The following is a 26,978-nucleotide window of genomic DNA, read 5'->3' on the forward strand; positions in this document are numbered from 1 at the left end:
TGTGACATCACTCCCAGAATCCCTCACCTCTCCAGTCATATCCATCTGTTATTACATAGATAAGAATGAGGTCATGTGACATCACTCCCAGAATCCCTCACCTCTCCAGTCATATCCATCTGTTATTACATAGATGAGAATGAGGTCATGTGACATCACTCCCAGAATCCCTCACCTCTCCAGTAAGCCGGAAGAGTATCTGTAGGGTGAGGTTTATGATCCTGTCGGCCATCTTGTTCCTGTCTCTCTCCATGGTTGTTGGGTCATCCAGGAGAATTCTCTTATATAGAAGATATCAGCAGAGGATTCTGGATTGGAGAAACCTGAAGGGAAGAAGAGGAGACGATGATAAACCGCACCAGATTCTATGGAGAAATAAAATCCATTTCCTGGAGATAATCTGAGGAAACATCTGAGGAGACATTATAGTCACAATCATGGAGGCTGTAAACCTAGTCAGGGGATCCATCATAGTCTGGGGCGGAGTAATGGGGGATGGGCAGAATATGGAGACAGGAATCCACCGTCCATGTTATCCAGGTAATACCAGAAGCCACGAGTGGTGAGAAGAGGGAAATGGTGGACAAAGTGTCTGAGGACTCTTGATCATCCAGTAGATGTGACCTGTCATGGTCGGAGGTCAGGAGGTCACTGTCCTATGTCACCCACCTTCTCTTACCATCCTATTTTAACTATAGTCAGTTATCCTGATGCCAACTAGGTGTTTACCCCGACCACTGGAGGGCGCCAAATATCAGGAGTCCAGACAATAAACAGTTACACGTATAAGGGATTTGGTGACACCGCACTGGAATCATTGATAAAGGGATCATCCATCTGGGATATTTCCACTCAGGATCGAGACCTTCTGCCTCCTACTAATCCCAAGGATTTCCTCACATTATCACCTTCTATTATATACATACGTATACGCTTATTGTGAGCGGGTTTACCTCATCTCACCTTCTCTCATAGTGGACTGAGGACATCTACACCTGATATTCCTTCATTGTATGTATCCCACTGCGAACAAACCATTGTGCCTGCCCTCAGGGGGTGTAAAGACCTTCACTCAGAGCAAACATGGCGGAAACATTACAACAACGAGACACAAACAAACCATTGTGCCTCCCCTCAGGGGTGTAAAGACCTTCACTCAGAGCAAACATGGCAGAAACATTACAACAACGAGACACAAACAAACCATTGTGCCTCCCCTCAGGGGTGTAAAGACCTTCACTCAGAGCAAACATGGCGGAAACATTACAACGAGACACAAACAAACCATTGTGCCTCCCCTCAGGGGGTGTAAAGACCTTCACTCAGAGCAAACATGGCGGAAACATTACAACAACGAGACACAAACAAACCATTGTGCCTCCCCTCAGGGGTGTAAAGACCTTCACTCAGAGCAAACATGGCGGAAACATTACAACAACGAGACACAAACAAACCATTGTGCCTCCCCCTCAGGGGTGTAAAGACCTTCACTCAGAGCAAACATGGCGGAAACATTACAACAACGAGACACAAACCATTGTGCCTCCCCTCAGGGGTGTAAAGACCTTCACTCAGAGCAAACATGGCGGAAACATTACAACAACGAGACACAAACAAACCATTGTGCCCCCCCTCAGGGGTGTAAAGACCTTCACTCAGACCAAACATGGCGGAAACATTACAACAACGAGACACAAACAAACCATTGTGCCTCCCCTCAGGGGTGTAAAGACCTTCACTCAGAGCAAACATGGCGGAAACATTACAACAACGAGACACAAACAAACCATTGTGCCTCCCCTCAGGGGTGTAAAGACCTTCACTCAGAGCAAACATGGCGGAAACATTACAACAACGAGACACAAACAAACCATTGTGCCTCCCCTCAGGGGTGTAAAGACCTTCACTCAGAGCAAACATGGCGGAAACATTACAACAACGAGACACAAACCATTGTGCCCCCCCTCAGGGGTGTAAAGACCTTCACTCAGAGCAAACATGGCGGAAACATTACAACAACGAGACACAAACAAACCATTGTGCCTCCCCTCAGGGGGTGTAAAGACCTTCACTCAGAGCAAACATGGCGGAAACATTACAACAACGAGACACAAACAAACCATTGTGCCTCCCCTCAGGGGTGTAAAGACCTTCACTCAGAGCAAACATGGCGGAAACATTACAACAACGAGACACAAACAAACCATTGTGCCTCCCCTCAGGGGTGTAAAGACCTTCACTCAGAGCAAACATGGCGGAAACATTACAACAACAAGACACAAACAAACCATTGTGCCTCCCCTCAGGGGTGTAAAGACCTTCACTCAGAGCAAACATGGCGGAAACATTACAACAACGAGACACAAACAAACCATTGTGCCTCCCCTCAGGGGTGTAAAGACCTTCACTCAGAGCAAACATGGCGGAAACATTACAACAACGAGACACAAACAAACCATTGTGCCCCCCCTCAGGGGTGTAAAGACCTTCACTCAGACCAAACATGGCGGAAACATTACAACAACGAGACACAAACAAACCATTGTGCCTCCCCTCAGGGGTGTAAAGACCTTCACTCAGAGCAAACATGGCGGAAACATTACAACAACGAGACACAAACAAACCATTGTGCCTCCCCTCAGGGGTGTAAAGACCTTCACTCAGAGCAAACATGGCGGAAACATTACAACAACGAGACACAAACAAACCATTGTGCCTCCCCTCAGGGGTGTAAAGACCTTCACTCAGAGCAAACATGGCGGAAACATTACAACAACGAGACACAAACCATTGTGCCCCCCCTCAGGGGTGTAAAGACCTTCACTCAGAGCAAACATGGCGGAAACATTACAACAACGAGACACAAACAAACCATTGTGCCTCCCCTCAGGGGGTGTAAAGACCTTCACTCAGAGCAAACATGGCGGAAACATTACAACAACGAGACACAAACAAACCATTGTGCCTCCCCTCAGGGGTGTAAAGACCTTCACTCAGAGCAAACATGGCGGAAACATTACAACAACGAGACACAAACAAACCATTGTGCCTCCCCTCAGGGGGTGTAAAGACCTTCACTCAGAGCAAACATGGCGGAAACATTACAACAACGAGACACAAACAAACCATTGTGCCTCCCCTCAGGGGTGTAAAGACCTTCACTCAGAGCAAACATGGCGGAAACATTACAACAACAAGACACAAACAAACCATTGTGCCTCCCCTCAGGGGTGTAAAGACCTTCACTCAGAGCAAACATGGCGGAAACATTACAACAACGAGACACAAACAAACCATTGTGCCTCCCCTCAGGGGTGTAAAGACCTTCACTCAGAACAAACATGGCGGAAACATTACAACAACGAGACACAAACAAACCATTGTGCCTCCCCTCAGGGGGTGTAAAGACTTTTTCTGACATGGTCACATGACACTTCTCTGTGCTTTTCGTACTTTAGTTCACATAAAGCGTCGGTGGGATCATAGTTGAATGGATCCGCGTCACAATGGGAATTATTGTCCAGAATCCGGGCAGAAAGCCAATCTGGTCTCCAGGGTTGGGACGACACTATGTCGGGAGTTTGAATCCTGATGGGGATGTTGTCCCTCCAGGTGCCCACATTATAGACCCTTCTCATCTGGAACACGTTGTTTGTGGTAAGAAATGGGAAGGAACAGAGGGGCCCCGAGCAGAGAAGGCTGAGGAAGAAGCCTCTGAGGAGAGACCATATGTTACCACTGTGCCTCGTGTGCAGTCTGTGCGGCCGTAAGGAAGGAGGTAGAAGCAGCCACCGGGACCACAGCGGCGGCCATCTTAGATTGCTGTATGGAAGAAATGACTAATACCCAGAGAAGAAATTAACCAGATGACAGGATGGGCGGGGAGGTGACCTGCAGCCCTTCACTATACAAACACGCCTCATTCCATAGACCTGCATTGAGAGGGCGTGACGGAACGAGGGGCGGGGCTTTGCCAGCACAACCCACGCTCCAATCGTTCTGAACACTGGGGCAGCAGAGTACCCCTTTATTGTGTTAATCATTAGCGGCGAGTCCTAGCTGCTTATAGCTCCTAAGCTCTAAATCCCATATGGGGTGCAGGGCGTAAATTAGGGCTGGGCGTTACACCGGTTCATACCGAATACCGTCATTTTTGTGCTGCACGATATGAATTTTAACCCATTCCGCAATACCGGTTGGGCCCCTTCCCCTCGGGAGAGTAATGAATGAATCAGCCCAGCGCAGCGCTGTCCCCACATCGGGGAACTAATCAACAGTCACCCGCGAGCGCTGTTCTGCCCCCCAATTAATTATCAGCCCAGCGCTGTCCCCATCGGGGTAAATACTGATATGTCACCCGCATGCGCTGCCCTCCTCATCCTCCTGTTTGTTGCAGCCGCCGGCGTTGACATTCTATACCAGTGGTCTTCAACCTGCCGACGGCTGTCCGGGCATGCTGGGAGTTGTAGTTTTGCAACATCTGGAGGTCGGCAGGTTGAAGACCACTGCTCTATACTGTGTGTTATCCCTATGCCCGGGCTGCAAAAAGTAAACAAAATAAACTTTAACTCACCTCCCGTTGGTCCGGTACCGGCCTCATCTGCTTCCTAGTGAATGGAACGTCGGACAGCCGTCAGCCTATCACCGGCCACTGATAGGCTGAGCCCACTGTCATGTAAGAAGACGCCCAGAGCTTCTTACATGACAGTGGGCTCAGCCTATCAGGGGCCAAGGCGGAACATCGCTGCGGCCGGTGATAGGCTGACGGCTGTCCGACATTCCCGTCCCTAGCGTAAGGCCAACGTCGGAACATGCGTGAGTTTATTTTGTTTACCTTGTGTCAGCGCCGGCGGCCGCAACAAACAGCACGAGGAGGGCAGCGGGTGACATGTGATGGGGGCAGCGCTGGGCTGATAATTTATGTTGGGGGGGGGGCAGAATAGCGCAGTGCTGGGCTAATTAATTTTTGTTGGGGGAGGGGCAGAATAGCGTAGCGCTGGGCTGATAATTAATTTGGGGGGGGAGGAAATACCGTTACATACCGTGGAACCGCCGAAAGTTACAAAAATACCGTGATACGCACATTTGGTCATACCGCCCAGCTCTAGCGTAAATGTACCGCATGTTCATAAAGGAGTTCTGTAGGGACCCCCTGCGATCTCTTATACGGGGCCGCGACAGTCCACAGGAAGGGGGCGAGCCAACCCCTGCACGGAGTGGTGGCCAAAACGCCCCAACCATGTATCCCATAGAAATACATGGAGGAAGTGCTTCGGCAGCGGCTTCCTGCGAACTGATGGGGACCCGTACAGGAGATCGCGGGGGATCCCAGCAGTTGGACACCCGCAATCTATAACTAATGTTATTTTTCACTGCCCTAGTCCTTTAAGGGTTAATAACATCCCCAATAATCCTGATCTGATGGTGACCGCACACACATACCTGTATCTGTAGAGGAGCCGTGTGCTTACAGGACCTGCGATGATGTCACCGTCATGTGATCAGTCACATGGAGGAGGAGGAGGAATCACATGATCAGGGGCTGCTGCTCTGAGAGATCTTCACACACAACACAACAGCAGTGACTGCCCCACCAGGACCTGCTCTGTATCTGCTACATGCTGGAGGTGTAGGACCTGTGATGATGTCACAATCATGTGACCAGTACATTTGGGGGCAAAGTTTACCAGTATAGAAGTGACTGTGGGTGAAGGACCTGTAGGGAGGATCATGTGACATTAGTGGGCGGGGTTGAGCAATTCAGGACATAAGAGATTGTAGTTGAAGGACCTGTGATGATGGTCATGTGACAGCAGAGTCCTGCATACACTGAGCAGATGAGCCTAGAGCAGCAGCCCCTGATCATGTGACTCCTCCTCCTCCATGTGACTGATCACATGACGGTGACATCATCGCAGGTCCTGTAAGTACACGGCTCCTCTATAGATACAGGTAGGTGTGTTCTCTCCCTGTCAGGATTCCCTTACGTCCCTCCAGCAGCACAGATGGTATATTCCTCCCCCCCCCCCGCACACTGGTATGACCCATGCATTGTACTGACAATAAAACCTTACAAGGGTTAATCGCACCCCCTCCCCTATATAGAGGCCGATCCCCTCATCCTATGATTTCTCCTTTGGGGATTATTTTTATGTATTTTTGTGTTTTTTTTACTTTAATATTATTTTATCTTTGCTCCTGGTGAGAGAAGGGTTAATATATTGTCTTGTTTCTGCTGCTGTTTGTGTTATTCCGCCATCTTTACTCATTTCCTATATCTCCGCCCAGTTGGCCCCCAGCTAGAAGCCCCGCCCTCCTGTCCTTGTGGCCCTATTCCTGTTATGTCTTTACCTCTAATATGTCAGGTTCTTCTTCTCCTTCTGGTTCTCTCCCCGCGGTGTCCACATGTCTCCCCGGCCGCCGCCATCTTGTAGAAGGAGGTTTATGGAGAACTGGGCCGACTCCTCTGTGGATCCAGGCTCTGCCGACACGCCCCCTCCCATAGACATGAATGGAGGGGGTGTGGCTGTGATGTCGCGAGGGGGCGTGGCTGTGACATCACGAGGGGGTGTGGCTGTGACATCACGAGGGGGTGTGGCTGTGACATCACGAGGGTGTGTGGCTGTGACGTCACGAGGGGGTGTGGCTGTGCCATCATGAGGGGGTGTGGCTGTGTCATCAAGAGGGGGTGTGGCTGTAATGTCATGAGGGGGTGTGGCTGTCAGATCATGAGGGGGTGTGGCTTTAATGTCACGAGGGTGTGTGTCTGTGACGTCACGAGGGGGTGTGGCTGTGACATCACGAGGGGGAGTGGCTGTGACATCATGAGGGGGTGTGGCTGAGACATCATGAGAGGGTGTGACTGTGTCATCACAAGGGGGTGTGGCTGTGACTTCACGAGAGGGTGTGGCTGTGACATCACAAGGGGGTGTGGCTGTGACTTCACGAGGGGGTGTGGCTGTGATATCATGAGGGTGTGTGGCTGTGACATGAGGGGGTTTGGCTGTGACATCACAAGGGGGTGTGGCTGTGACTTCACGAGGGGGTGTGGCTGTGATATCATGAGGGTGTGTGGCTGTGACATCACGAGGGGGTGCGGCTGTGACATCATGAGGGTGTGTGGCTGTGACATCATGAGGGGGTTTGGCTGTGACATCACAAGGGGGTGTGGCTGTGACTTCACGAGGGGGTGTGGCTGTGACTTCACGAGGGGGTGTGGCTGTGATATCATGAGGGTGTGTGGCTGTGACATCACGAGGGGGTGTGGCTGTGACATCACGAGGGGGTGTGGCTGTGATGTGACACAATGAACCCCTATAAAGGTGACTCCGCCCCCAGACATCTTCTCCTCTCTCTGAGGGAGGGGACAGACATTGATCTATAGATAAAATATAGTAAAATGATACATTAACCCTTCATCTCCCACATCCTATAAATCTTCCCATCTCCTCCGGCTCTGGTGTCCAAGGTGATAGATTAGTCGCCATCCATGAGTCTCATGATAGATTCTACCAGACGTGGCCCCCGTGGATGTGATTCCAGGATCCTGTGGAGTCGCCGTCCTGTTGTGTCCTCCAGCGTGTTCTCTGCTATATTGCTGGGTCATGTGATTGGTCGTCCATTCCCGCCTTATGCTCCTCCCCCCCCTTGTTTCCCTTCACCCTCTATCCTCCCTTTTCCTTCTCTTTTCTTTACGTTTACCTTCTTGTCTTTCTTTTCGTGTTCTCGGTGTTTGTTGTTCTGTATTTGATTCTGAAAGATTTTCTGGTAAATTTCGGAGGACGTCATCATAGAGGAGAACTCATCCGAAATCATTGTGACTATAATGTCTCCTCAGATGTTTCCCCAGATTATCTCCAGGAAATGGATTTTATTTCTCCATAGAATCTGGTGCAGTTTATCATCGTCTCCTCTTCTTCCCTTCAGGTTTCTCCAATCCAGGATCCTCTGCTGATATCTTCTATATAAGAGAATTCTCCTGGATGACCCATCAACCATGGAGAGAGACAGGAACAATATGGCCGACAGGATCATAAACCTCACCCTACAGATACTCTTCCGGCTTACTGGAGAGGTGAGGGATTCTGGGAGTGATGTCACATGACCTCATTCTTATCTATGTAATAACAGATGGATATGACTGGAGAGGTGAGGGATTCTGGGAGTGATGTCACATGACCTCATTCTTATCTATGTAATAACAGATGGATATGACTGGAGAGGTGAGGGATTCTGAGAGTGATGTCACATGACCTCATTCTTATCTATATAATAACAAATGGATATGACTGGAGAGAGGTGAGGGATTCTAGGAGTGATGTCACATGACCTCATTCTTATCTATGTAATAACAGATGGATATGACTGGAGAGGTGAGGGATCCTGGGAGTGAGGTCACATGACCTCATTCTTATCTATGTAATAACAGATGGATATGACTGGAGAGGTGAGGGATTCTGGGAGTGATGTCACATGACCTCATTCTTATCTATGTAATAACAGATGGATATGACTGGAGAGGTGAGGGATTCTGGGAGTGATGTCACATGACCTCATTCTTATCTATGTAATAACAGATGGATATGACTGGAGAGGTGAGGGATTCTGGGAGTGATGTCACATGACCTCATTCTTATCTATGTAATAACAGATGGATATGACTGGAGAGGTGAGGGATTCTGGGAGTGATGTCACATGACCTCATTCTTATCTATGTAATAACAGATGGATATGACTGGAGAGGTGAGGGATTCTGGGAATGTATGTAGTGATATTAATGTGTCTCTCCATACACAGGATTACACAGTAGTGAAGAAGTCCTCTAGTGGGCGCTGTCGGGCCCCTGTGTGTGAAGGATGGAGAAGAACCCTGAGCCCAATCCCGGGGCCCCCACCTCACTCCCTGATACATGAGGAAATGGATGAACAGAAGATCCTAGCACTCATCAACAAGATGGTGGAGCTGCTGACTGGAGAGGTGACCCTGCTGGGACATTATACAGTAATGGAGGGGTCTGGTGATGACTGGAGAGGTGACACTGCTGGGAATGCTGAGACATTATACAGTAATGGGGGGGTCTGGTGATGACCGGAGAGGTGACACTGCTGGGACATTATACAGTAATGGAGGGGTCTGGTGATGACTGGAGAGGTGACACTGCTGGGACATTATACAGTAATGGAGGGGTCTGGTGATGACTGGAGAGGTGACACTGCTGGGACATTATACAGTAATGGAGGGGTCTGGTGATGACTGGAGAGGTGACACTGCTGGGACATTATACAGTAATGGAGGGGTCTGGTGATGACTGGAGAGGTGACACTGCTGGGACATTATATAGTAATGGAGGGGTCTGGTGATGACTGGAGAGGTGACACTGCTGGGACATTATACAGTAATGGAGGGGTCTGGTGATGACTGGAGAGGTGACACTGCTGGGACATTATACAGTAATGGAGGGGTCTGGTGATGACTGGAGAGGTGACACTGCTGGGACATTATACAGTAATGGAGGGGTCTGGTGATGACTGGAGAGGTGACACTGCTGGGACATTATACAGTAATGGAGGGGTCTGGTGATGACTGGAGAGGTGACACTGCTGGGACATTATACAGTAATGGAGGGGTCTGGTGATGACTGGAGAGGTGACACTGCTGGGACATTATACAGTAATGGAGGGGTCTGGTGATGACTGGAGAGGTGACACTGCTGGGACATTATACAGTAATGGAGGGGTCTGGTGATGACTGGAGAGGTGACCCTGCTGGGACATTATACAGTAATGGAGGGGTCTGGTGATGACTGGAGAGGTGACACTGCTGGGACATTATACAGTAATAGAGGGGTCTGGTGATGACTGGAGAGGTGACACTGCTGGGACATTATACAGTGATGGAGGGGTCTGGTGATGACTGGAGAGGTGACACTGCTGGGACATTATACAGTAATGGAGGGGTCTGGTGATGACTGGAGAGGTGACCCTGCTGGGACATTATACAGTAATGGAGGGGTCTGGTGATGACTGGAGAGGTGACACTGCTGGGACATTATGCAGTAATGGAGGGGTCTGGTGATGACTGGAGAGGTGACACTGCTGGGACATTATACAGTAATGGAGGGGTCTGGTGATGACTGGAGAGGTGACACTGCTGGGACATTATACAGTAATGGAGGGGTCTGGTGATGACTGGAGAGGTGACCCTGCTGGGACATTATACAGTAATGGAGGGGTCTGGTGATGACTGGAGAGGTGACACTGCTGGGACATTATACAGTAATGGAGGGGTCTGGTGATGACTGGAGAGGTGACACTGCTGGGAATGCTGGGACATTATACAGTAATGGAGGGGTCTGGTGATGACTGGAGAGGTGACACTGCTGGGACATTATACAGTAATGGAGGGGTCTGGTGATGACTGGAGAGGTGACACTGCTGGGACATTATACAGTAATGGAGGGGTCTGGTGATGACTGGAGAGGTGACACTGCTGGGACATTATACAGTAATGGAGGGGTCTGGTGATGACTGGAGAGGTGACCCTGCTGGGACATTATACAGTAATGGAGGGGTCTGGTGATGACTGGAGAGGTGACACTGCTGGGACATTATACAGTAATAGAGGGGTCTGGTGATGACTGGAGAGGTGACACTGCTGGGACATTATACAGTGATGGAGGGGTCTGGTGATGACTGGAGAGGTGACACTGCTTGGGACATTATACAGTAATGGAGGGGTCTGGTGATGACTGGAGAGGTGACCCTGGCTGTGGACATTATACAGTAATGGAGGGGTCTGGTGATGACTGGAGAGGTGACACTGCTGGGGACATTATACAGTAATGGAGGGGTCTGGTGATGACTGGAGAGGTGACACTGCTGGGAATGCTGGGACATTATACAGTAATGGAGGGGTCTGGTGATGACTGGAGAGGTGACACTGCTGGGAATGCTGGGACATTATACAGTAATGGAGGGGTCTGGTGATGACTGGAGAGGTGACACTGCTGGGAATGCTGGGACATTATACAGTAATGGAGGGGTCTCGGTGATGACTGGAGAGGTGACACTGCTGGGACATTATACAGTAATGGAGGGGTCTGGTGATGACTGGAGAGGTGACACTGCTGGGACATTATACAGTAATGGAGGGGTCTGGTGATGACTGGAGAGGTGACACTGCTGGAATGCTGGGACATTATACAGTAATGGAGGGGTCTGGTGATGACTGGAGAGGTGACACTGCTGGGACATTATACAGTAATGGAGGGGTCTGGTGATGACTGGAGAGGTGACACTGCTGGGACATTATACAGTAATGGAGGGGTCTGGTGATGACTGGAGAGGTGACCCTGGACTGCTGGGACATTATACAGTAATGGAGGGGTCTGGTGATGACTGGAGAGGTGACACTGCTGGGGACATTATACAGTAATGGAGGGGTCTGGTGATGACTGGAGAGGTGACACTGGATGCTGGGACATTATACAGTAATGGAGGGGTCTGGTGATGACTGGAGAGGTGACACTGCTGGGAATGCTTGGGACATTATACAGTAATGGAGGGGTCTGGTGATGACCGGAGAGGTGACACTGCTGGGACATTATACAGTAATGGAGGGGGTCTGGTGATGACTGGAGACTGCTGGGACATTATACAGTAATGGAGGGGTCTGGTGATGACTGGAGAGGTGACACTGCTGGGACATTATACAGTAATGGAGGGGTCTGGTGATGACTGGAGAGGTGACACTGCTGGGACATTATACAGTAATGGAGGGGTCTGGTGATGACTGGAGAGGTGACACTGCTGGGACATTATACAGTAATGGAGGGGTCTGGTGATGACTGGAGAGGTGACACTGCTGGGACATTATACAGTAATGGAGGGGTCTGGTGATGACTGGAGAGGTGACACTGCTGGGACATTATATAGTAATGGAGGGGTCTGGTGATGACTGGAGAGGTGACACTGCTGGGACATTATACAGTAATGGAGGGGTCTGGTGATGACTGGAGAGGTGACACTGCTGGGACATTATACAGTAATGGAGGGGTCTGGTGATGACTGGAGAGGTGACACTGCTGGGACATTATACAGTAATGGAGGGGTCTGGTGATGACTGGAGAGGTGACACTGCTGGGACATTATACAGTAATGGAGGGGTCTGGTGATGACTGGAGAGGTGACACTGCTGGGACATTATACAGTAATGGAGGGGTCTGGTGATGACTGGAGAGGTGACACTGCTGGGACATTATACAGTAATGGAGGGGTCTGGTGATGACTGGAGAGGTGACACTGCTGGGACATTATACAGTAATGGAGGGGTCTGGTGATGACTGGAGAGGTGACCCTGCTGGGACATTATACAGTAATGGAGGGGTCTGGTGATGACTGGAGAGGTGACACTGCTGGGACATTATACAGTAATAGAGGGGTCTGGTGATGACTGGAGAGGTGACACTGCTGGGACATTATACAGTGATGGAGGGGTCTGGTGATGACTGGAGAGGTGACACTGCTGGGAATGCTGGGACATTATACAGTAATGGAGGGGTCTGGTGATGACTGGAGAGGTGACACTGCTGGGACATTATACAGTAATGGAGGGGTCTGGTGATGACTGGAGAGGTGACCCTGCTGGTACATTATACAGTAATGGAGGGGTCTGGTGATGACTGGAGAGGTGACACTGCTGGGACATTATGCAGTAATGGAGGGGTCTGGTGATGACTGGAGAGGTGACACTGCTGGGACATTATACAGTAATGGAGGGGTCTGGTGATGACTGGAGAGGTGACACTGCTGGGACATTATACAGTAATGGAGGGGTCTGGTGATGACTGGAGAGGTGACCCTGCTGGGACATTATACAGTAATGGAGGGGTCTGGTGATGACTGGAGAGGTGACACTGCTGGGACATTATACAGTAATGGAGGGGTCTGGTGATGACTGGAGAGGTGACACTGCTGGGAATGCTGGGACATTATACAGTAATGGAGGGGTCTGGTGATGACTGGAGAGGTGACACTGCTGGGAATGCTGGGACATTATACAGTAATGGAGGGGTCTCGTGATGACTGGAGAGGTGACACTGCTGGGACATTATACAGTAATGGAGGGGTCTGGTGATGACTGGAGAGGTGACACTGCTGGGACATTATACAGTAATGGAGGGGTCTGGTGATGACTGGAGAGGTGACACTGCTGGGAATGCTGGGACATTATACAGTAATGGAGGGGTCTGGTGATGACTGGAGAGGTGACACTGCTGGGACATTATACAGTAATGGAGGGGTCTGGTGATGACTGGAGAGGTGACACTGCTGGGACATTATACAGTAATGGAGGGGTCTGGTGATGACTGGAGAGGTGACACTGCTGGGACATTATACAGTAATGGAGGGGTCTGGTGATGACTGGAGAGGTGACACTGCTGGGAATGCTGGGACATTATACAGTAATGGAGGGGTCTGGTGATGACTGGAGAGGTGACACTGCTGGGAATGCTGGGACATTATACAGTAATGGAGGGGTCTGGTGATGACTGGAGAGGTGACACTGCTGGGACATTATATAGTAATGGAGGGGTCTGGTGATGACTGGAGAGGTGACACTGCTGGGACATTATACAGTAATGGAGGGGTCTGGTGATGACTGGAGAGGTGACACTGCTGGGACATTATACAGTAATGGAGGGGTCTGGTGATGACTGGAGAGGTGACACTGCTGGGAATGCTGGGACATTATACAGTAATGGAGGGGTCTGGTGATGACTGGAGAGGTGACACTGCTGGGACATTATACAGTAATGGAGGGGTGTGGTGATGACTGGAGAGGTGACACTGCTGGGACATTATACAGTAATGGAGGGGTCTGGTGATGACTGGAGAGGTGACACTGCTGGGACATTATACAGTAATGGAGGGGTCTGGTGATGACTGGAGAGGTGACACCGCTGGGACATTATACAGTAATGGAGGGGTCCGGTGATGACTGGAGAGGTGACACTGCTGGGACATTATACAGTAATGGAGGGGTCTGGTGATGACTGGAGAGGTGACACTGCTGGGACATTATATAGTAATGGAGGGGTCTGGTGATGACTGGAGAGGTGACACTGCTGGGACATTATACAGTAATGGAGGGGTCTGGTGATGACTGGAGAGGTGACACTGCTGGGAATGCTGGGACATTATACAGTAATGGAGGGGTCTGGTGATGACTGGAGAGGTGACACTGCTGGGACATTATACAGTAATGGAGGAGTCTGGTGATGACTGGAGAGGTGACACTGCTGGGACATTATACAGTAATGGAGGGTCTGGTGATGACTGGAGAGGTGACACCGCTGGGACATTATACAGTAATGGAGGGGTCCGGTGATGACTGGAGAGGTGACACTGCTGGGACATTATACAGTAATGGAGGGGTCTGGTGATGACTGGAGAGGTGACACTGCTGGGACATTATACAGTAATGGAGGGGTCTGGTGATGACTGGAGAGGTGACACTGCTGGGACATTATACAGTAATCGAGGGGTCTGGTGATGACTGGAGAGGTGACACTGCTGGGAATGCTGGGACATTATACAGTAATGGAGGGGTCTGGTGATGACTGGAGAGGTGACACTGCTGTTAATGCTGGGACATTATACAGTAATGGAGGGGGTCTGGTGATGACTGGAGAGGTGACACTGCTGGGAATGCTGGGACATTATATAGTAATGGAGGGGTCTGGTGATGACTGGAGAGGTGACACTGCTGGGACATTTTACAGTAATGGAGGGGTCTGGTGATGACTGGAGAGGTGACACTGCTGTTAATGCTGGGACATTATACAGTAATGGAGGGGGTCTGGTGATGACTGGAGAGGTGACACTGCTGGGAATGCTGGGACATTATACAGTAATGGAGGGGTCTGGTGATGACTGGAGAGGTGACACTGCTGGGACATTATACAGTAATGGGGGGGTCTGGTGATGACTGGAGAGGTGACACTGCTGGGACATTATACAGTAATGGAGGGGTCTGGTGATGACTGGAGAGGTGACACTGCTGGGAATGCTGGGACATTATACAGTAATGGAGGGGTCTGGTGATGACTGGAGAGGTGACACTGCTGGGAATGCTGGGACATTATACAGTAATGGAGGGGTCTGGTGATGACTGGAGAGGTGACACTGCTGGGACATTATACAGTAATGGAGGGGTCTGGTGATGACTGGAGAGGTGACACTGCTGGGAATGCTGGGACATTATACAGTAACACCACTGGAGGGGTCGGGGTGATGACTGTATCATTGTGTGTCAGGTTCCTATAAGGTGTCAGGACGTGGCGGTCTATTTCTCCATGGAGGAGTGGGAGTATGTAGAAGGACACAAGGATCAGTACAAGGATCAGGTCATGATGGAGGATCAGCAGCCCCTCACATCACCAGGTAATAGACATGACTATATACACACGTCCTCTCATTATTTGTATGTAAAGAATGAATTCAGTCTCTGTATGTGTTCCCTACAGTCACATCCAGTAAGAGAACAGCACCAGAGAGGTGTCCCCGTCCTCTTCTTCCACAGGATGATCAGGTAGATGGAGATATTCCCTATGATCTGTAGAAGGGCTGTGAAGCTCTTGTGGTCAGTCCCCTCACCCTCCATGACTCCTCATCTCCTGCTCATCTATAACATCCCACGTGACTTCTCCTACTGTCTGATGACTTTTACTATATTTCTTTCACATCTTATGAATCAGGGAGAAGATCTGAACAATATTAATGCTCCAGAGACACATGTGAGCGGTGATGAGCAGTATAAGGAGGACATTCCGACAGGAAAAGATCTGAACCATATTAATGCTACAGATATGAAGGAAGAAGAAGAGACAGATGTGAGCAGTGATGAGCAGTATAAGGAGGACGTTCCTACAGGTAACCGCCCAGGTGAGTAGTAACAACTTAATATAGAGAAGAGTCACAGATTCTTCTGCTGTAATAATTGTGTAGAATTCTTTAATCTCTCTGTCCTGTCTCTTCTGTATATTCTTCTATTCAGCCAAAATGCAAACTAATGTGATACTACAGCTGGAATATGGACAAGAAATATCCCTATGTGTACGAGGCCATCACACCCGCTCCCATAGACTTGCACTGAGGGGGTATGGTGTGACATCATGACCCCCGCAGCCCACACCCAGCGTTTGGAACTAAATGTTCTGACCGCTGGGGCAGTGGAGTACCCCTTTAATCTCCCTGTCCGTTCTCCCTCTGCGGCAGAACAGCTCATGTCCATGTATCAGAGATCTCGAAGAGCTCTTGTCTTTCACTATTCTAGTTGACACCATTCAGATAGATCACTATTTTGGGACCCTTTGAGGAGGCCTTCTGTCAGATTGTCGCCTCGCCTTTCATTCCCCCCTCACGCCTCCCATGCCTCCCTCACCTCCCATGTCCCCCTCACCTCCCATGCCTCCCTCACCTCCCATGCCCCCCTCGCCTCCCATGCCCCCCTCGCCTCCCATGCCCCCCATGCCTCCCTCGCCTCTTATGCCTCCCTCACCTCTTATGCCTTCCTTGATCATATAGTGACGGGATAATACTACCGTACTGATACTGAATAAAACCCCTGTACGCAGACCACTATCACCCTATCCTCTTAAGGACGCAGGGTGCACCCGCTCCCGTGCTGTAACACAGGGTCGGGCCCGACACCTAGCAATGACCGGGACCAGTGGCTAATACCGGACATCACTGATTGCGCTGATGCCTAGTATTAACCCTTTAGACGCGGCGATTAAAGTTGATTGCCGCATCTAAAATAAAAAATAAATGCTTCCTGGCAGCTCAGTCAGGCTGATTGGGGACACCGTGGTGAATCCGTGATGTCCCGATCAGCTGTGAGGACGTGGAGGGTCCCCACCTGCCTCCTCGGCGTCCGATCGTCGTCGCTCTATTGCTCCATGCCTGAGATCCAGACAGTGGAGCGCCGATAACACTGATCAATGCTATTCTATGGCACAGAACAGTGTCTGCAATCAAAGCATTGTATGTAATAGTCTCCTATGGGGGATATAAATGTGTAAAAAAATATAGTTAATGAATTTGATTTAACCCCTTCCCTAATGAAAGTTTGAATCGCCCCCTTTTCCCATTAAAAATTTTTTTAAAGAAAAATAAATATAAACGTGTGCTATCACCGCGTGGGTAAATGTCCGAACTATAAAAATATATCGTCAATAGCGAACACGTAAAAAAAAAAATTCCAAAGTCCAAAATAGCATATTTTCTGTCGCTTTTTATACCATAAAAAAATGTGTAAAAAGCGATCAAAAAGTCAGATTAAAACAACAATAGTACCGATAAAAACTTCAGATCAGGGCGCAAAAAAAGAGCCCTCATACCGGCCCATACGCAGAAAAAAAAAAGTTATAGGGGTCAGAAGATGACAATTTTTAAACGTATTAATTTTCGTGCACGTAGTTATTTTTTCCAGAAGTGCGACAAAATCAAACCTATATAAGTAGGGGATCATTTTAGTCGTATGGACCTACAGAATAAAGAGAAGGTGTCATTTTTACCCAAAAATGTACTGCGTAGAAACGGAAGCTCCCAAATTTTACAAAATGGCGTTTTTTTTTATTTTGTCCCACAAATATCTTTTCACCATAGATTTTTGGGTAAAATGATTGATGTAAAATTACAAAGTACAACTGGTGGCACAAAAAAACTGTGCAAATATGGAAAAACGTTGAGTCCTTAAGGGGTTAAACCCGTTTCCACCTTAAAAGGGTACTCCAGTGGAAAAATATTTAGAAAAAATCATCTGGTGCCATAAAATTCTACAGATTTGTAAATGACTTCTATTATAAAATCCTAATCCTTCCAGTACTTATCAGCTGCTGTATGCTCCACAGGAAGTTTTTGTTTTTGCACTTTGGTTTTTTCCCTTATCACCTTCTAAAAATCATAATGCGTTCAATTTTGCACCTACAGACCCATATGAGGCTTGTTGTTTTTACGTCACCAATCGTACTTTTTAATGACAGCAATTATTTTATAACATAATCTGCGGCTAAACCAAAAAAATTTTTGTTAGGTGAAATAAAATTAAAAAAATTGCCAATTTGCCACTTTGTAGGGCTTCCGTTTTTACGCAGTGCACTTTTTGGTAAAAATAACACCTTATCTTTATTCTGTAGGTCCACACGGTAACAAGGATACCCAAGTTATATAAGTTTTATTTACTACTTTAAAAAAATTCATGCACCAACATTAATATGTTTAAAATTCTCCTCTTCTGAGCTCCATAACTTTATTTTTTTCCGTATACGCGTCTGTATGAGGGTCATTTTTTGTGCCGTGGTCTGTAGTTTTTATCGGGACCATTTCTGTTTTGATGGGACTTTTTATCGCATTTCATTAATATTTTTATGGTATATGAAGTGACCAAAAATGAAAAACTTTGGACTTTGGTATTTTTTCACCTGGACGCCATCGACAATGCGGTTTGGCTAATCTTATATTTTAATAGTTCGGACATTTATGCACACGGCGGTACCACATGGGATTTATTTTTTCTATTTAAAAAAATAATAATTTTTATTACATTTATTTAAAAAAAATGGAAATGGGGGAGGAGGGATTCAAACTTTAATTAGGGGAGGGGCTTATTCACATGTATTTACTTTTTTTATTTATTTTTTAGCCCCCATAGGGGACTATTACCTGCAATGTTCTGATTGTATATACTGATCAGTGCTATGCCATTACATTGATCATTGTTATCAGTGCTCTGCTGCTTCAGTCTTGGAGTAATAGAACACTGATCAGACGGCGAGGAGGCAGGTAAGGGCCCTCCCACCGTCCTCTCAGCTGATCGGGACATCAGGATTTTGTGGTGATAAAGGAATAAAAGGGATGAATAATTGCACCACATCATGACCACCACCATTACCACCATATAGTGACGGGATAATACTGCCATACTGATACTGAATAATACCCCTGTACACAGACTAATATCCCCCCATACAGTGCCCCCGGCTCTACACAGGCACTGCAGACCATATAAGTGATTACAGTGCAGTTACATGTAGTGAATCACAGGGGGCGTCTTCCTGAAGTCGTTCTCTTTCCTTTTCGTCCCCACAGAATCTGCCGGAGAAACATGTTAGGCACCGCACTTTTCCAGAACATTTCCCAATTCTTTCCTACCCTCAGTGCCCTAAATAGTGTAGATAATGCCAGTATGAAGGCAGATAATGGCGGTAGGTAAATAGCATTGGTAGGTAGATGGTGTAGGTAGGTACTGGTGGTAAGTAGATAGATCATTTTACCACAAAAACAAACAAAAAATACATAATGTGTGGCTTCCATTCTTATGCAGCGCACTTTTCGGTACCAATGACGTCATCTATATTGTGTCCAAACAATGACATCGATTCCCAATATATATAGGTTTTGTGTTATTGTATTATATTATTATTGTATTATAACTTTTTTGTGTAATATTTTTGTAATATTTCTGCCCCCATAACACTTTATTTTCCTATATGAGGGATCGTTATTATTTGCACCGTGATTTGTAGTTTTTGTTTCGCTTTTTATACTTTTTTTTCTCTATTTTTTATATTTGCGCCATTCACTGTGCGGTTTAATTAACAACATTATAATAGTTCAGATATTTACACCAAATATGTTTGTTTATTTTTGTTTACATAATTTTATTCCAAAAATGGGAAAAGGAAGGGGGGGGGCTGTAATCAAACTTTTATTAGGGGAGGGGCTTTTTCACATTTATTTCAATTTTTTTTAAAATATTTTATTTGCTATTTTTTATGCTATAAATCAGTGATCTGAAACCTAAGGCTCTCTGCCTGTTGCAAAACTACAACTCCCAGCATGTTGCACTATATAGTAGAATAGGTCATGGTACAACATACTGGGAGTTGTAGTTTCGGGTCGGCTGCAAAGCCAGAGGCTGTGTCAAGGAATGCTGGGAGTTGAAGTATTTAACTACATCACCCAGCATGCCTTGATACGGCCTATGGCTCTGCAGCTGACCAACCCAAAACTACTCCCAGCATGTTTCACCATATACTAGTATAGTAAAAGTAATTGTGCAGCATGCTGGTAGTCGCAGTTTTGGGTCTGCTGCAGAGGTATAGGCTGTATGAGGGCATGCTGGGTGTTGTAGTTTGTAACTGCCACTCCCAGCGTTCTTTGACTCCCAGCATTCGTGACATCACACATTCCCCCCCCCACAGCCCGCCCCCTCCAATAGACTTACATTGATAGGGCGTGGCATGACATTATGAGGGGCGGGACCGTGACATCACGATCCCCACAGCCCGAGCCCAGCGTTCGTAACAAAATGTTTTGAACACAGGAGCAGTGGAGTGCCCCTTTAAGGGGTTAAAAAGTAGTAAAGCGTAACAAAAACTATGCAAACTGAGTATCGTGATCGTATTCACCTGAGAAATAAATGTACCGCACAGTGAATGAAGGAAAAAATGTTATGGCAAAATAAGAGTTTTGGCTCTCAGAGGAAAGCTTAACCCCTTAAAGGGGTATTCCGCCCCTGGCATCTTATCCCCTATCCAAAGGATAGGGGGGATAAAATGTTAGATCGCCGCGGTCCCGCTGCTGGGGACCCCGGGGATCGCTGCTGCAGCACCCGGCCATCATTACTGCACAGAGCAAGTTCGCTCTGCACGTAATGACGGGCGATACAAGGGCCAGAGCAGCGTGACGTCATGGCTCCGCCCCTCATGACATCACAGCCCATCCCCTTAATGCAAGTCTATGGCAGGGGGTGTGAAGACCACCACGCCCCCTCTCATAGACTTGTATTGACGGGGGCGGGCCGTGACGTCATGAGGGGTGGAGCCGTGACGTAACGATGCTCCGGCCCCCGTATTGCCCGTCATTACGTGCAGAGCGATCTCGCTCTGCGCAGTAATGATAGCGGGGTGCTGCAGCAGTGATACCCGGGGTCCCCAGCAGCGGGACCCCGGCAATCTGACATCTTATCCCCTATCCTTTGGATAGGGGATAAGATGTCTAGGGGCGGAATACCCCTTTAAGGACCAGGCCATTTTACACCTTAAGGACCAGAGTGTTTTTTGCAAATCTGACCACTGTCACTTTAAACATTTATAACTCTGATGCTTTTAGTTATCATTCTGATTCCGAGATTGTTTTTTCGTGACATATTCTACTTTAACTTAATGGTAACATTTTATGGTAACTTGCATCCTTTCTTGGTGAAAAATCCCCAAATTTGATGAAAAAAAAGAAAATTTAGCATTTTTCTAACTTTGAAGCTCTCTGCTTGTAAGGAAAATGGATATTCAAAATATATTTTATATATATTTATTTATATATGGTTCACATATACAATATGTCTACTTTATGTTTGCATCATAAAATTTATGAGTTTTTACTTTTGGAAGACACCAGAGGGCTTCAAAGTTCAGCAGCAATTTTGACATTTTTCACAAAATTTTCAAACTCACTATTTTTCAGGGACCAGTTCAGTTTTGAAGTGGATTTGAAGGGTCTTTATATTAGAAATACCCCATAAAAGACCCCATTATAAAAACTACACCCCCCAAAGTATTCAAAATGACATTCAGTCAGTGTTTTAACCCTTTAGGTGTTTCACAGGAATAGCAGCAAAGTGAAGGAGAAAATTCAAAATCTTCATTTTTTACACTCACATGTTCTTGTAGACCCAATTTTTGAATTTTTGCAAGGGGTAAAAGGAGAACATTTTTACTTGTATTTGAAACCCAATTTCTCTCGAGTAAGGAAATACCTCATATGTCTATGTAAAGTGTTCAGCGGGCGCAGTAGAGGGCTCAGAAGGGAAGGAGCGACAAATGATTTTTGGGGGGCATGTCATCTTTAGGAAGCGCCTATGGTGCCAGGACAGCAAAAAAAAAAATACACATGGCATACCATTTTGGAAACTAGACCCCTCGGGGAACATAACAAGGGGTAAAGTGAACCTTAATACCCCACAGGTGATTCACGACTTTTGCATATGTAAAAAAAAAAATTTTTTTACCTAAAATGCTTGGTTTCCCAAAATTTTTACATTTTTAAAAAGGGTAATAGCAGAAAATACCCCCCAAAATTTGAAGCCCAATTTCTCCCGATTCAGAAAACACCCCATATGGGGGTGAGAAGTGCTCTGCTGGCGCACTACAGGTCTCAGAGGAGAAGGAGTCACATTTGGCTTTTTGAAAGCAAATTTTGCTCTGGGGGCATGCCGCATTTAGGAAGCCCCTATGGTGCCAGAACACATGGAATACTATTTTGGAAACTAGACCCCTCAGGGAACGTAACAAGGGGTAATGTGAACCTAAATACCCTACAGGTGTTTCACGACTTTTGTATATGTAAAAAATTTTTACTTTTTTTTACCTAAAATGCTTGTTTTCCCCAAAATTTAACATTTTAAAAAAAAGAAAATTTGCCGCAGCTCAAACTTGCAGCCGGATACTTACTGTAAACCTCCGCCCATGTGAGTGTACCCTGTACATTCACATTGGGGGGGGGGGTGGATCTTGTAGTTATGCAACAGCTGGAGGAATACTACTTTGGCTGGGGATGCTGGGGATTGTAGTTATGAAACAGCTGGAGACACACTGGTTTGCTACTTGCTTCACAACCAGTGTGCCTTCAGCTGTTGCAAAACTACAACTCTCAGCAGTCACCGACAGCCAACGGGCATGCTGGGAGTTGTAGTTATTCAACCAGCAGATGCACCACTACAACTCCCAGCATGCACTTCAGCTGATTGTGCAAGCTGGGAGTTGTAGTTATACAACAGCTGAAGGTACACTTTTCCATATAAAAAATGTGCCTCCAGCTGTTGCAAAACTATAAGTCCCAGCATGCCCATAAGGGAATGCTGGGAGTTGTGGTGGTCTGCCTCCTGCTGTTGCATAACTACTACTGCAAAAAGGGCATACTGGGAGATGTTGCTGAGCAACAGCAGGAGGCTGTCACTCACCTCCTACTGCTGCTGCTGCTCCACGCTGCGCAGGTCAGTCCCGCCGCCATCGCTCCTGGGGCCCCGATCCCAACAGGGACGCCGGGGATCGGGGTCCCCAGCACCCGGGGTCTTCTTCCCGGACCCGCTCACGTCCTCCGGAAGAGGGGCGGAGCGGGTTGCGGGAGTGACACCCGCAGCAGGCGCCCTGATTGGTCGGCCGGGAAACTGGCTGACGAATCAGGGCGATCATGAGGTGGCACCAGTGCCACCTCACTACTGCTGGCTATGGCTGTTCGGGGCCGTCTCTGACTGAATTGTCCAGCGATCTGCGGCCATCGCCGACATGGGGGGTCATCATGACCCCGCTGGGCGATATGCCCCGATGCCTGCTGAACGATTTCTGCAGGCATCGGGCACCGGCTCCCCTCCAGATGGCTGCGGGGGGCCGGTAAAACACATGACGTTCTCATACGTCATGTGTCCTTAAGGACTCGGAAATGGAGACGGATGAGAACGTCATGTGTCCTTAAGGGGTTAAATTTCCTGAATTGTTAAGAGGTTCAAATAAAATCTGTGTTATTCTCTGCAGATTCTTGTACCAGGAGATCAGAGGAGAATCTTATATCTTCAGATTATAAAGCAGATGATGATATCACACAAGATACATATGAAGAACATTCCATTATCCCAGATACACCCTCAGCCCTTCACAGCCAAGATCTGTCATCTCATCCTTATATACAGGTCCTGTCTTCTCAGTCATCACAGGAGGTTCAGCAAAATAAAGGTCACAGAAGGGGTGTTGGACATCAACAAGCTCATACAGGAAAGAAACCATATTCATGCTCAGAATGTGGGAAATGTTTTCCTTTTAAATCAGGTCTTGTTACACATCAAAGAACTCACACAGGAGAGAAGCCATTTTCATGTTCAGAATGTGGGAAATGTTTTCCTGCGAAAACAAATCTTGTTCAACATCAAAGAACTCACACGGGAGAGAAACCATTTTCATGCTCAGAATGTGGGAAATGTTTTACTCAGCAATCACATCTTGCTGTACATCAGAGAACTCACACAGTAAAGAAGCAATTTTCATGTTCAGAATGTGGGAAATATTTTAGTGAGAAACCAAGTCTTGTTAAACATCAAAGTATTCACACAGGGGAGAAGCTATTTTCATGTTCAGAATGTGAGAAATGTTTTACTAATAAATCATATCTTGTTGTACATCAAAGAACTCACACAGGGGCGAAACCATTTTCATGTTCAGAATGTAGAAAGTGTTTTACTGACAAATCAAATCTTGTTCAACATCAAAAAACTCACACAGGTGAGAAGCCATTTCCATGTTCAGAATGTGGAAAATGTTTTACTGAGAAATCCAGTCTTGTTTATCATCAAAAAACTCACACAGGAGAGAAGCCATTTTCATGTTCAGAATGTGGAAAATGTTTTACTCAAAAATCATATCTTGTTGAACATCAGAGAACTCACACAGGGGAGAAGCCATTTTCATGTTCAGAATGTGGAAAATGCTTTACTTGTAAATCAAATCTTGTTAGACATCAGAGAACTCACACTGGAGAGAAGTCATTTCCATGTTCAGAATGTGGAAAATGTTATACTATGAAATCAAGTCTTGTTAATCATCAAAGAACTCACACAGGGGAGAAGCCATTTTTATGTTCAGAATGTGGAAAATGTTTTACTGAGAGATCAAGTCTTGTTTATCATCAAAAAACTCACACAGGAGAGAAGCCATTTTCATGTTCAGAATGTGGAAAATGTTTTACTGGGAAATCAAGGCTTGCTCATCATCAAAAAACTCACACAGGGGTGAAGCCATTTCCGTGTTTAGAATGTGGAAAATGTTTTACTCAGAAATCAAATCTTGCTAAACATGAAAGAACTCACACAGGAGAGAAGCCAATTCAGAGCAATAAATGATGCAGATAACAAATCTATATATTAACCATGTACATAGGATATCTGACATCTATATATATCTTATACTGCAGGGGTCTCAAATTGGCGGCCCTCCAGATGTTGCAAAAACTTCAACTCCCACCATGCCTGTGAGGGAAGTCAGCTTGTTATACATTTTTATATAACCTTTTATAATAATCCTTTATATGATTATACGCCATTTTGTATATCATCAGCCATGTTGTCTATAGTCCACCATCTTGTCTATGTTCCTTCATTATGAACTGAGTGTGAACTTTACCAGAATTATAACCAGGAAACTTGTAAACAAGAACCACAACTGCTGAGCGTACAGAAAACTCCAAGGCTACTGAGTCTGAAGACGTTCACACTTCCCGTCCTTCCTACTTAGAGATAAGACGCCTGTTTGTAACCAGGTATCATTGGGCAGTTTGCCGTCCTTTCATCTTTGTCTATAAGAATTCTGCTGTATGTAGTAAACGTCAGAAGACGCTGTATACAGATCCCAGTCTGTGTCATTTCTTCCAATCTATCAGGCCTGATTGATAAAACATTTCCAATTTGGCCTCGAACAGCAAATGTACCTGAAGGAATTGGTTAAATTCCTTAACATGGCCGACAACGGTTATCTGCAGCCAACGGCTGTTTGGGCATGTCCTGGCATGCTGGGAGTTAAAGTTATACAACATCTGGAGGGCCACCAGTTTGAGACCCCTGATATACTGCATCTCCAAACTTGTTACCAATTGTTAATAAAAGTTTTCTTTCTTATATGATTTTTTTATCTTATATTCATCTCCGCACACTGGACTTATAATAAATGTAATATTGTCCCTGACGTTGTATATAGGGAATGTAACGCGTCAGTGTTGTCCCCGCCCCCTTCTCATTATGATTATAGAGACTTTAATTCAAGGCATCAGACAGGATCCGCGCGTCTCCCTTGAAGATCGTCTCTTCTGAACATAAGACGCTGCAGATACTTTTATTTATCACAAACCCTAGACGAGGCAGCTAAAATCCTGGGCGGCTAAAGGACCCGGTCCATCTGATGACTAGGAAATAGCTTATACTACATAAAAAGGCTGATACTATAGGATAAAGGACCTGGTCCATCTGATGATTAGGAAATAGCTTATACTACATAAAAAGGCTGATACTATAGGATAAAGGACCTGGTCCATCTGATGATTAGGAAATAGCTTATACTACATAAAAAGGCCGATACTATAGGATAAAGGACCTGGTCCATCTGATGATTAGGAAATAGCTTATGTTACATAAAAAGGCTGATACTATAGGATAAAGGACCTGGTCCATCTGATGATTAGGAAATAGCCTATACTACATAAAAAGGCTGATACTATAGGATAAAGGACCTGGTCCATCTGATGATTAGGAAATAGCTTATGTTACATAAAAAGGCTGATACTATAGGATAAAGGACCTGGTCCATCTGATGATTAGGAAATAGCTTATACTACATAAAAAGATTGATACTATAGGATAAAGGACCTGATCCATCTGATGATTAGGAAATAGCTTATGGTCCACAAAAAGGCTGTTACTATAGGATAAAGGACCTGGTCCATCTGATGATTAGGAAATAGCTTATGCTACATAAAAAGGCTGATACTATAGGATAAAGGACCTGGTCCATCTGATGATTAGGAAATAGCTTATACTACATAAAAAGGCTGGATACTATAGGATAAAGGACCTGGTCCATCTGATGACTAGAAAATAGCTTATGCTACATAAAAAGGTCTGGATACTATAGGATAAAGGACCTGGTCCATCTGATGATTAGGAAATAGCTTATACTACATAAAAAGGCTGATACTATAGGATAAAGGACCCGGTCCATCTGATTATTAGGAAATAGCTTATGTTACATAAAAAGGCTGATACTATAGGATAAAGGACCTGGTCCATCTGATGACTAGGAAATAGCTTATACTACATAAAAAGGCTGATACTATAGGATAAAGGACCTGGTCCATCTGATGATTAGGAAATAGCTTATG

The 26,978-nt window shown here is 46.5% G+C and overlaps 1 protein-coding gene across 3 annotated transcripts; it reads left to right on the forward strand.

Moving 5' to 3' along the window:
• Positions 1 to 5,788: 5,788 nt before the first annotated feature.
• On the forward strand, positions 5,789 to 26,055 carry LOC130298255 (gastrula zinc finger protein XlCGF26.1-like). Of its 3 annotated transcripts, none has more exons than XM_056551181.1 (7): positions 5,789 to 5,923; positions 7,927 to 8,074; positions 8,797 to 8,976; positions 15,317 to 15,443; positions 15,527 to 15,591; positions 15,758 to 15,944; positions 23,594 to 26,055. In XM_056551181.1, exons 2-7 carry the CDS (start codon positions 7,997 to 7,999, stop codon positions 24,949 to 24,951), a joined length of 1,995 nt encoding a protein of 664 aa, XP_056407156.1. In that variant the 5' UTR covers positions 5,789 to 5,923; positions 7,927 to 7,996; the 3' UTR covers positions 24,952 to 26,055. The 3 variants fall into 3 exon arrangements, with proteins under 3 accessions (XP_056407156.1, XP_056407155.1, XP_056407157.1); XM_056551180.1 differs by having other exon boundaries at positions 5,855 to 5,952; XM_056551182.1 differs by lacking the exons at positions 15,527 to 15,591; positions 15,758 to 15,944 and having other exon boundaries at positions 5,855 to 5,952.
• Positions 26,056 to 26,978: the final 923 nt, after the last annotated feature.

This window comes from Hyla sarda (assembly GCF_029499605.1).
Source record: "Hyla sarda isolate aHylSar1 chromosome 1 unlocalized genomic scaffold, aHylSar1.hap1 SUPER_1_unloc_7, whole genome shotgun sequence".
Classification (NCBI taxonomy): domain Eukaryota; kingdom Metazoa; phylum Chordata; class Amphibia; order Anura; family Hylidae; genus Hyla; species Hyla sarda.